The sequence below is a fragment of the Leopardus geoffroyi genome, chromosome C1, assembly GCF_018350155.1.
Source record: "Leopardus geoffroyi isolate Oge1 chromosome C1, O.geoffroyi_Oge1_pat1.0, whole genome shotgun sequence".
Classification (NCBI taxonomy): Eukaryota; Metazoa; Chordata; class Mammalia; order Carnivora; family Felidae; genus Leopardus; species Leopardus geoffroyi.
The window spans coordinates 118561594-118574217 of record NC_059328.1 but is presented as its reverse complement, the minus strand read 5'-3'; the positions used below and the strand labels follow the sequence as shown (position 1 = coordinate 118574217).

At 35.0% G+C, this 12624-nt stretch overlaps 1 protein-coding gene across 10 annotated transcripts in view; it reads left to right on the top strand.

The window, feature by feature from the left end:
• PTPN4 (protein tyrosine phosphatase non-receptor type 4) overlaps positions 1–12624 on the top strand; it is a 237290-nt gene that overhangs the window by 170297 nt on the left and 54369 nt on the right. For all 10 annotated transcript variants that reach the window (XM_045479514.1, XM_045479510.1, XM_045479513.1 and 7 more), the window contains 2 exons: positions 3862–3987; positions 7293–7451. In XM_045479514.1, the coding sequence (XP_045335470.1) occupies positions 3862–3987; positions 7293–7451 (285 nt within the window). The remainder of the gene's footprint in view (positions 1–3861; positions 3988–7292; positions 7452–12624) is intronic.

The window sequence follows — 12624 nt, the reverse complement described above, 5'->3', positions numbered from 1 at the left end:
ATATATAATATAAATAGCTTACTCTTTGCCAGTACTGTGCCCTGAGTGCTTAAACAAATGAGTAAAAAATAATATTGTAAGTTCCTTGGAGTAAGGACATTTGAAACAAAAAATTATTAAAACACGATTTTTATGTGTTTAAATAATAAAATTAACTTGCTTTTTTACCTGCCCCCCCCCTTCCATTCCTGGCTTACCCCCATCCTCTTTTGTGTGTGAATGATCTACTCAACAGGAAAACTGTCTGAAAATGCCTTGAAGGATTTAGCTGGTCAGGGTTATATAGCATTTTGCTGTCATACATTTACTTGAATTTGAATGATGTAGTTTATCTCAATATTTGTTCAATATTTTGAATTTTATTTATTGTTATATCTTGTTTTTTAGGTTTATGAGGGAAATATTGTCATTTTTCTATTAAATATAAATCTTAGTGTCATATTAATGGTTATTTGGTTACTTGGTTATTTGGGAAGGGCGAAAAGAACAAAATAAGAACAAAGATGCCTACTGTAATAGACATGGCTACTGAAATTATTCAGAATCCTCGCTCTTACAGTCTTAGATACCTTTGTTTCCAGTTAGAAAGTTCTAAGCACCAGTATGAAGGTAAAATGTACAGAAAGTCCTTTTGAAATTATTTTCCTTGAAATTTCTCAAGAATAAAATAATTTACCTCCTATTAACTTTGTTGTTTTCATTTAAAATGTATCCTTTCGCTTAGTACTACGACTTATTGCACCACTCCCTCAGACTTGTTAAAATCAAAGCAAATATTTTTCTGATTCTTTTCTCTTAAAAATGCACCTAACAAGGGACTCCTGGGTGGCTCGATCGGTTGAGCGGCTGACTTCAGCTCAGGTCGTGATCTCACAGCTTGTGGGTTCAAGCCCCGCGTCAGGCTCTGTGCTGACAGCTCAGAACCTGGAGCCTGCTTCGGATTCTGTTTCCCTCTCTCTTTGCCCCTTGCTCACTCGTACTCTGCCTCTCTCTCTCTCAAAAGTAAATGAAACATTAAAAAAAATTTTTTTAATGCACATAACAAAATTCTTAGCTTTTTTCTTCTTTTCCTTACAAGAAGCTTGAATTTTTTCTTGCTTGATATTTATAAAAATAGTGAACACAGTTTGATAACTAGTTCTACTGTAGTATGATATCCTGATATGAATATCAAATTATACATGTACTTACATATTAATATTATTATCACATGCAAAGTACTTTCTTTATAAGTGTTAATGTTTGAATATCTTGATCATGTGTGACTTTGAGAAATATGCACAATTATACCTGCATCCTAGCTCTTCATTTTGCATGTGCATTATTAAAATGGAAAATTGTAATAGGTTATTTTATGAAACAAATATGCGTTATTTAAGGAATAGTAGAGCTAAACTTCCAATATAAGAAGTCCTAAATATCTGTCCCATATCATTTGTTATGTGGAATTCTATGAATCCTCCTTAAAATAAGTCCTTAGCAGGGACAAAGTTTTGTTTAGTGTTTATGACCCTTCCATCTCCAAAAGTCTAAGGCTTGTTTTTGTAATATATCACAGCCTCACTGTGATGACCTGATGCATATCTACCAAAAAACTCTGATGGTTTTAGCAGTTATTAAGTTATTCTGTTAAAGTATTAGAGAATTCTGGAGTTCTTATCCACTTCTTAGAATTTTAGTTGGTGGTGTATAAATAGAACAGATTTCTTCTTCAACTTTTCATGTAAGGTCACTTTTTTCAGCAGTGATGAATATGTTAATATTTTTTCCCAGTCGCTCAGCTCTTTTCATTGCTTTCACACTGTTTTAATTGTCATATAATATCTAAGAAGAAAGCAAAAGAATGTTCACGTGTAACAGAAAAATAAAGTGCCATGGTCAGAAAATATATTTACCACATTGCAAACACACTGATGAAGTGTGGTATTTTTTTCTCTGAAATTTCCACACTCAACAGGAAACATAGACAGCAAGCTTGAGTGGGTGGGTCTCTGAGGTTAAAGCTGTTAATAAAATTCTTGAAATTTAGTTTTAAGCGCAGAGCATTTCCAACCATGTTTAGTTTATTAACAACAGTTAAGTGTTCTGACGCTTTATACTGCTAGGTGAGTATAATTGGATTTTTTCGTCTTCAAATGACTTTTTCCCTCTCTTCAAAAATGAAAGTAGTCAATCTAACTGTAGTTATGCAGTCTCACAGCTGACATTTAGTAGTCTAATATATGAGAAAGAATAGCTTATTAACTCTTGAGAGTTAACATTAATATAAGAGCAATAATTCTAGGGTTTCTTTTAATAATCTTTACTTCATTTTAAAAATCAAATGTATGAAATACCATCGCTTTTTCTTTTTTTCCATCTTATTCTGACTAATAGGAATATTAGTTTGCATGGCACTATTAGGAGATTGGACTAAATGGTGTCCTGTGTTGTCTTCAAATAAGAAAAGCCTATAATTTGAATTCATTTATGAAAAACTAAATCTGAGTCAGTGCCTATTTTTAAATCAATAACATTACATCTCTCTTACAAAATGTTCTAAGTTCTTAAATTAAGGAAATGTCATTAAGCCAAACTAAAAAAGGTTTGGGCTATGAATATATGAAATGAGGCACTTGTGTGGTTTGGATTCGTAAGTAATTTAAGTTACTTGTGGTTTCATAAAATTAATAAACTAAAACATTGCACTGAAGATTTAGATAGTCATAAATTATAAAATGCAGGATGTAGGGGAGGACCTAGGTTCATACATTATACTGGTAAATTTCAATATTTAGACATAGATACTTAACTGATTTGACTTATAGAAGGTTAAAATGAGGACCCTCCACTCATCATTTTAATACTTCCTACTGTGTCTGTAAATTTTATTAAATATTCTTGGTACGTGTACTGTGCTTTTTAGTCTATTCTGTATCTATGTGCTTCAGTGAATTTATTGCAATATAAAACTATCAGCTTGCAAGATCGTTTATTATGTGTTTTTATGTAAGTAGCTTACTTCCGTATATTAACCTTCGTATTAACTGTGCATGTCAAAAAAACTAAGTATTTAAGTAGATGTCATATATATTTCCATGAATTTTGGCCATTATCTGAATTTGAACATAAAAAGGACTTTAGTTGTTAACTTACCTAAATTCTAAAGATTTCTGATCTCTGCAAACTTCAGTATCTTTTCTGAAAAGATTACTTAGGTCTCATCTTTATTACTATGATAGCTGACAATATATAGATAGGTAATAAACATAGTCTTCTACTCCCTCCCATGAGACAGAATAGTTAACCTTCTAAATGATGTTTTTTGGAAAAACAAAACAAAGAAAAAAAAATCCACTGTCCTATTATGAATAAAATGGAAAAAATACATAATTATCCTTTTTGCCATGTCCTCTGTTGAGGCAGAGGATCAGGGTTTGGGCTTAAGATTTAAGGATATTCAGGAGATAATATGCTAGCAGTTGTTTAATATATCACAAGATGACTTAGAATTTCAGAAACTCTGGAATAGGCAATATTTATAGTATTCATATATGAGATAACTTGGTAGCCAACTGTTCCTTTGCTTTTTTCCTTACTTCCTTTTCTTGTTTCTTCTCTTTTTCTCCTCTTTTCTCCTCTCTCTCCTCTTTCCTTTTTTCCTCTTTCTTTCCTATTCTCTCTTCTACTCTTAGCGTGTCTTTCCTTCCTTCTTCATACAAAGCAGATTTAATTTCTTAGGAAATTATGAGGTATATAGCCGCCAAATGCATTAATTTCATTTAAGTAAACTATTCTTATTCATCTAGAATATGACAAATTCTAAGATTTGGTTTATAGTTGGAGGTATAAAAATGTTTACATACTAAATTATTTCTGCAGATCCCCAAGTAAGCCCTTGGCACGGAAATTAATGGATTGGGAAGTAGTAAGCAGAAACTCAATATCTGATGACAGGTTAGAAACACAAAGCCTTCCATCGCGATCTCCACCTGGAACTCCTAATCAGTAAGTACAGACTGACATCAGGTGTATATGTTGCTAATTTCTAAATTATTGACTGTGTTATTTCCATTGCCCAAAGATCGAAATATGTAAATCTTTACCTTTAAATCTTTTAGCCAGACATGATTTTTGTTGCTCCAGAGCATTATTTCCTCATAGCCTGCAGCTTATTGCATAAATGGCCTGGAAAAGCCTCAGTGAATGAGGGAGTAGAACATTGAACAAGGATGTTCACTATCCTATACAGTATGGATCTCTAGCCAATAAATCAAGATCTATTAGTAGACTTAAAATCTGGAAATAATGGTTATTACTGGCATCATCCTTTTTTATTGGCTCTCAAGCAGAATTTCTAGGGGAGCATATATTCTTTGAAAATGCTAAATGATTGTGATTATCTTACTTTATCTCTTACCCCAACCACTGTTTCACCACTTTCTGTGGTCTAGAAAAAGGGGTTTCCAACATAAGCTCCCACAAGCTTAGCTATATCTATGCTAAGAAGCCTGTGTTACTCAGCACTTACTGTTTATATACTTCTATTATTTCCTACCAAAACTGTATGCTTTGATATAGATAATAGTAAGATAATCAGCTCGTACTGGCCAAAGTTGTTAATTTTATAATGTGTTAACAAATGTGTTGAATATATGGATGTAACTAAATAATGACGAACACATCTCAGTATGTTCACAGACCTTGTTCAACCAAAAGGTTTAATACAAAATACTTGAATTTTTGTATGGAATATAATATTTGAAGAAGTCTAACTTTAGAAATATTTTATACACATTAATATCCAATAAGTGTGTAGTAAATTCTAGAAGTTGTGTCACCGATGGGTGTTTGTCAGCCCAAGAATAAATTTCTACCATATTGAAAGTAAAGTATGTGCATAAATAGTTTGGTTCAGGGAACATTATCTCATACTTTAGTGTCTTCCTTTTTTTCTTTTAATGTTTATTTCTTTTTGGGAGAGAGAGAGAGAGAGAGCATGAGCAGGGGAGGGGCAGAGAGAGAAGAAGACAGAGGATCCGAAGCAGGCTCCACGCTGACAGCAGAGAGCCCAGTTTGGGGCTCAAACTCCCTAACTGCGAGATCGTGACTTGAGCTGGAGTCGGACGGACGCTCATCCAGCTGAGGGCCCCCAGGCACCCCCGCTCAGTGTCTTCCTTATTGCTAGAGAAGATAGACTCAAAAGTTTCTATGTTTCTAATTGCAGATTGCTAAATTATCTTTTTTTATATATATAAAATACTGTATATATTCAGAGGCTAATCAACTGTTTGAAGAAAATTTAGAATCATCTTTTTTGGTCCCTTTTCCAGGCACTCATTTTTCCATTAAAAAAAAAATTTTTTTTTTAATATTTATTTTTGGAAGAGAGAGAGAGACAGAGCACCAGCGGGGGAGGGGCAGAGAGAGAGAGAGAGAGAGAGAGAGAGAAAGAGAGACACACAGAATCTGAATCAGGCTTCAGGCTCAGAGCTGCAAGCTGTCAGCACAGAGCCTGATGCCGGACTCGAGACTACGAACCATGAGATCATGACCTGAGCTGAAGTCAGATGCTTAACTGAGCCACTCAGGCACCCCATCCATTTGTTACTAGTACCACTAAATAATTACAGAAAATTGCAGAAAACACAAGAAATTGTGTGACAGAAGACACAAGAAAGATGATTGAGTTAATTAATTAGGAGTAATTCTGATTAAATTTCCTGGTTAATGAAACAGTTTTAATTTAATTTTATTTTTTAATGTATATTTTTGAGAGAGAGAGAAAGAGACAGAGTGCAAGCAGAGGAGGGGCAGAGAGAGAGGGAGACAGAGAACCTGAAACAGGCTCCAGGCTCCCAGCTATCAGCACAGAGCCCAATGTGGGGCTCAAACTCACAGACCGTGAGATCATGACGTGAGCCGAAGTCAGATGCTTAATGAAACAATTTTAGATATGATCTGAAAAAGTTTTTTTACTCAATTCTAAAGAGACAGTAGAGTGTGATGATTAAGAGCATAGGCCCTAGAGTCACTGTACGTTTGAACTTTGAACAAATTAATCTCTTTGTCCCATTTTTATCTTCTATAAAATTATAATAGCAGTGTCTTTTATGAGGGTTAAATCAGAGGATATATGTAAAATGCTTAGAACAATGCTTAGCACATAATAAGTGTTCAAATGTTAGTTACCATGATTAATAATAGTAATCAAAATAATTCATGTGACTATGTCACTTACAAGGATGGAATTATGTTATTCATTATCTATTTTTAGGAAGTAAAGGAAGTCCCATAAACAGAAACATTTATGAGGATTAAAAGAGAACTCAGACCAGAAGATATTTCTGAATTATTTATTCTTTTCCTTTATTTTATACAGGCAGACCTTGGAGATATTGCAGGTTTGGTTTCAGACCACTGCAATAAAGCAAGTCAAATGGATTTTTTTGTTTCTTAGTGCATGTAATGTTTACACTAAATGTGCAATAATAGCAATGTCTAAAAAATTAGTGTACATACTTTAAAAAATATTACTAAGAAGTGCTAACCACATTCTGAGTTTTCAGTGAGTCGTTATCACTGCTCACAGTTTACTATAACAAATATAATAATAATGATAAAGTTTGAAATAATGCAAGAATTCCAAAACGTGGTAGACATGAAGTTGTGCAAATGCTGTTGGAGAAATGGCACCAGCCGACTTGGTTGCAAAGTTACTGCAAACCTTCTGGTTTTTTTTTTTTTTTTTAATTTTTTTTTTAAATCTTTATTTTTGAGAGAGAGAGAAAGTGCGAGCAGGGGAGGAACAGAGAGAGACAGAGAGAGAGAGAGAATCCGAAGCATGCTCCAGGCTCTGAGCTGTCAGCACAAAGCATGATGGCGGGGCTAACTCATGAACCGTGAGATCATGACCTGAGTCGAAGTCGGACGTTTAACCGACTGAGCCACCCAGGCGCCCCAATTTTTTTTTTTAAAGAAGAAGCATAAAGCAAAGCACAATAAAATGAGGTGTAAATACTGATTAAGACACAAAGTTGTAGTGACTATAGCCTATGTAGACATTAGGTGTAGAGATAACAGATTGAACAGTAAAATCCTTGCGGCAGTTCGCTGACTGTAGTTCAGATTTTTGACTTCCTATTTGGTGTTCTTTCTGTTTACTTCACACTGTCTTCGTCAGAGTCTTTGCTTAGTCAATATGGTTAGTCATAAAAACACACACTCACTTTCTAATGTAATCATGTAAATAAAAAACGGGAAAAATTGAATTAAAGCACATTTTCACTCAATCTTTTTTCCTCTTCATATAGTCGAAATTCTGCATTCACACAAGAGGGAACCCGGTTACGACCGTCTTCAGTTGGTCATTTGGTAGACCATGTGGTTCACACTTCCCCAAGCGAAGTATTTGTGAATCACAGATCTCCATCTTCAACACAAGCTAACAGCATTGTTCTGGAATCATCACCGTAAGACCTTTTTCATTTAGCTTCCTTCTTATAAATTATACTGCCCCAAATTGTTTTATTTGAAATAATCCTGGGAAATTAGGGTGTTTGATATAAGTATTTGTTTACACAATGTATTAACATTTATGTATTTGTAAATGTGCTTATTTGTCCCTGAGAGTTCTTTGTACTCTTCCCAACCAAAACAAACAAACAAAAAACTTTGTTTTCATTGATTCAGTATGTTCTTTAACCTTTGATGCATACACTTAAATATTTGTGCAGATGTAGATGTAGCACTGTGGTCAGGTAGTAAGGTACTAAAAGATAGAGTGTCTCAGTATTATTCAAGAAGGGAACCATAAGAATGAATAGACAATAGAAAATGATGGAAAAATTACTTAGCAAAGGAGAACCAAGTAAGATGACCATCATACTGAAAATGAGTTGTAGAAAGTATTCATTTTTCTCTCGAATTGAAAAATGAAAAAATGAAAAATTCATTTTTCTCTCGAATTACCTACTGGTACATAAATTCAGCTTCATAATTCAGTATTTATACCCCATCGGTTTAATGTACAATATGCTTACCCTCACATTAATATACAATATCTTGACTTATTGTTTATATTAATGCAAATTAGTCCATATGCAAGTAAAAATTCAGAGTAAGAATTAGGAAAGAAAAATAAAATTCTTTACAAGAAATGTGGCTTCGTATAAAGATGCATTTATTTAGAATGGAGTGACTATGATCAGGGCTGAAGGAAGGAGAGGTCTGAAAGTGATGGGTGGAAGAGTAAAAGGACTGGTCAGCAAAGCAGGAGGTGGAACACGTGACAAGACACAGAGGAAGCGATTGTCCTCACTGTCGGGGCAGCCAAGGAAGACTGGCTGAGCCATTAAGACAAGTGGAATTCAGTCTTGGTAACATGTCTTAGTCAAACATTTTGATTGTACGTGTATAGTAAAAAGGTTGGAAGGGTAGGAAAGATATACACTGCACAGTGACACCTGTGGAAAATGAGTTGACAAGAGACAAGATTGATGGAGATTTTGTTTTTGATTGCTTTAAAAATTAGCATTATAAACTTTGATTTTTAGTAAGCATATATTTTCCAATTCTGAAACTTTAAAAAGTACATTAATTAAGAACATGATGGAAATGTTAAGTAATTAAATTTAAAAATGACATACTTTGAGCACATAGAAATAAACCATATAGAGGAATCTCAAAAGCCTGTCTTGTTACAGAACAGTAATACCATTCCAGGGCCTAATCAAATTATCTCCATCCATTTTTTTAAAGGGCCCTTTTTGTAGAGACACACACACACACACATGTGTATACATACACATAGAATTGAGTGTTTCCATATGCAAATTTTATGGATTCACCAATCCGAAAAAACCTTCATTCTGGTTTCCTGAACTTAAATGGAGATGCAAGTTTAGGATAGATTGGAACTGTGCAGTTTTTGCTTCCCCATCCTGATCCACAAGAATTTCAAATGCCTGGACCTGTGTTTCTCCTTGGACATGTATTTTATTTATGAAACTTGTGTGTTTTGTATTCAGGTTTGAATCTCTAACACTGCATTTGAAATTCAGCCAGTTTTAACCTTAAGAATAATGAGAGAGTTCTGAAAAAATAAGCTTAATGGTAAACAAATTAATTGTTTACAATCAGCTTTTTCATAAATTATCTCACTGTTGAACTCAATGAAATAGAAAAGACTTTTATTCCCCATTTATAGATGAGAAGGCCCACTTAACAGGATTTATCCCATTTTATAGAACTAACATTCAGGTCTTCCCTATCTGACCCAACCAGCAGAATTTTTGTATCCTAGACAGGGCTTTGTTGTAATCACTTGGTTGGTTGATTGGTTTTTGCAATTCAGAGAAAATATTTTGCAACTTGGAATCTATAGGATTTAGTTTTATATTGGCCAAATGTGAAAAGAATTCAGACAATGTGTCAGATGAAGCACAAAGCATTTCAACATGTATTGAAATAGATCTTGAGATCATCTCACCAGTTCCCTGTTTTTTGAGTGAGTATAGGGCCTTTGAGGTGAAACCTGAGTCCTGACTTTAATTACTGCGTCAGGTTGCCTTCTTCACAAGACGAAAACACTGCTAACTCATAGGTGTGTTTGTTATGGAAACAAATAGGAGGTTGTTTGTACTGCTTAGAATAAAGTTACCATTTATAGGCAGGGGCAATTGAAACTACAGTCTACCATTTCCTTCCTTTCTTTAAATGTTTCACAGAAGATTAGACTGTTTTAGTTTGTGATTTTCTGAGAAAAACAATAATCCTAAATTAACTTGAAAATACTTAACAGGTGCTTATTTTAGTAAATTCATACCACAAATGTTAGTATACTCCTATCAGTATGTAACAGGGAAGTTTGGACATTTCTACAAAACCATCACAAAGCATGTAAGTTGGGTGGTTAAGATTTTATTTGAAAAAAATTTTTTTAATGTTTATTCATTTTTGAGGGAGACAGAGACAGAGTGCACTGGGGGAGGGGCAGAGAGAAAGGGAGACACAGAATCCAAAGCAGGCTCCAGGCTCCAGGCTCCAAGCTGTCAGCACAGAGTCCGAAGAGGGGCTTGAACTTGTGAACCGTGAGATCATGACCTGAGCCGAGGTCGGATGCTTAACCGACTGAGCCACCCAGGTGCCCCTAAGATTTATTTTTTTTATTTTGATACAGATTGCTAAGGACAGCAACAGAGAGCTGCTTTGACTGCAGAATAAACTGCTTTCAATGCTGCTGTTGAAGTATTCATGAGGAAATTTAAAGCTGACTGGACTCTAGTAAATCAGCAAAGCTTTTGCCTACCTGGCTTGATTGGCAGTTTTAACAAATCTTTTGATGCTATTTTACAGTATATTGCTTTGTTGACAGCAAAGTGCACTTAAAAGTAACATTTTCATTATTTTTTAAAATGTCAAAGTTGAAGATAAGCAAGTTATAGTAAAACCTTGGATTGTGAGTAGCTTGTTCTGGGAGTGTTCCACAAGATGAGCAAACATTTCTTTAAAAAAAATAGTTTTTTAATGTTTTATTTATTTTTGAGAGAGAGAGAGAGACAGAGTACCAGCGAGGGAGGGGCAGAGAGAGAGGGAGACACAGAATCCGAAGCAGGTTCCAGGCTCTGAGCTGTCAGCACAGGGCCCGATGCGGGGCTTGAACTTGTGAACTGCGAGATCATGACCTGAGCCGAAGTCAGACGCTCAACTAAGCCACCCAGGCACCCCAATGAGCAAACATTCCTAATAAATTTTAACTTGATAAACGAGTGATGTCCTGCAATACGAGTAGTATGTGATGCCAAATGTCACATGATCACAACTGAGCCAATGGTTCTTCTCTCTGTCTCGGTGACGGATTGTGGGTGATCATCTCCTTTGCTCATATGCTCAGTCTCAGGCCACAGTGTTTAGCAGATATCCGTGATTTTTCAGAACATTGGAAGATGCCCACAACTGGCACTAATGTATTTTTTGTCACTTCAAAGCACCTACAGACGGTCCCTTGCTTTTCCATGCAAGATTAAATTTAGGACTACTTTCCTTCATTCTAGATCAGGCTGCCTGCAGATAATGGACCCTCTCCTCCGCTGCCTTATTGCCGTTACAGTAAATACTGTAGTATTAATACTGACAAGAATTTATTAATACTGTACTCTAGTCAGCATCCCTGTGAGCATGCAGAAAAAATTCCATTGAGTCAATAGATAGCAGTGATTCCCCTAGTGATAGTGAAAGTTGTCCTGCAGGATAACCCTCCTCTCTCATCTCCCTCACACCAGCCACGAAGGTTTTCAAAGGTCAGTGCAAGTTAATTTGTTTACTTTTCTTTATATTTTGTATTTTCTTTATTCGTATTACAGTAGTATAATCATTTTTTATGTGAATATTTTTGGGTTGTGGAACGAATCATCTGAGTTTCCATGATTTCTTATGGGGAAATTTGCTTTGATATACAAGTGCTTTGGATCACAAGCATGTTTCCGGAATTAATTATGCTCGCAAACCAAGGTTTTACTATATTTGTATTGAAAAACCCCACTATGAGAGTTGGGCATTGGAACACTTTTGGAATTATATTCATTCCCATCACCCTTTCTCCATTCTTAATATTCAGAAGTTAACACAAGTGGTAATTTTTCCTCCAGATTTTTTATGTGGGTAGATTTTGAACATATGTTTCAAGTTTTGTTCCCACTCAGCCCCCTTCCCCTACCATCATTTAGGCAAATTATTGGTTTTAAATATATTAAAACCATTGAGTTAGAAGTATGTTATTAGAATTTCACATATAGTCATGTTGTCACTTATAACTTTCTATATGACATGATAGAAAATAGTCTTGGGACATTCTCTGTTAAGTTCTGTTGAGGCCTCAGATACTGTCAGATAGGTAGGTTGTTTAGCTTTTCTGTTTTATAAATTGACTTCTGAGAAGCATTGTATTTGGAGAAGAGTCCACTGCTACAAATAGTTTGAAACCTCTGATTTAAAATAGCTTTGTTCCTGTTTTTTGCAGTTGTTTTGATTAAAGTACAACTGTAACATAATGTTAAGAGCACAAGCTCTGGATTCAGAGTGGGTTTAAAACTTGGTTCCACCACTTCTAATTATGTGAGCTTGGATGAGTCATTTTATCTCTGTAAGCCTCAATTTCCTTACCTGTAAAAATAGGATGATAATATCTTCCCCGTAGTGTTGCTGTGAACATTTAATGAGATGAGCAGTTAAGCAGAGAAAAAGTGTTTGGTAGATGTTAGCTATAATAATTGTGTAATTTAATTACTTTGGGAGGATATACTAGTAGGTAGGCTTTAAGAATATTATCAGCCACATATCTGTCTGCATGTTTGAAGTATGGATGGCTAGTTGAGTACAATGAAGAATTCTCCAAATTCTCAACTTTATCCTTAGGCCCTAATCACAAGAGACTCTACAGATTTCATAATCCTGAAGTATCAAACCCATTTCCTTGGACAGTCCCATGCCTGGACTGTCTCATTCTAGTCTTACCTAATGACTCACCTCAGCTTTGTCCACACCTTATGAATTCCTTTCACTTAAATCTTTCTTAAAGATTTGCCTTCATTTTGCCCTTCTGAGCTACTGCCACTGAAAATTTTATCTCCATACTCAGCTTGACCC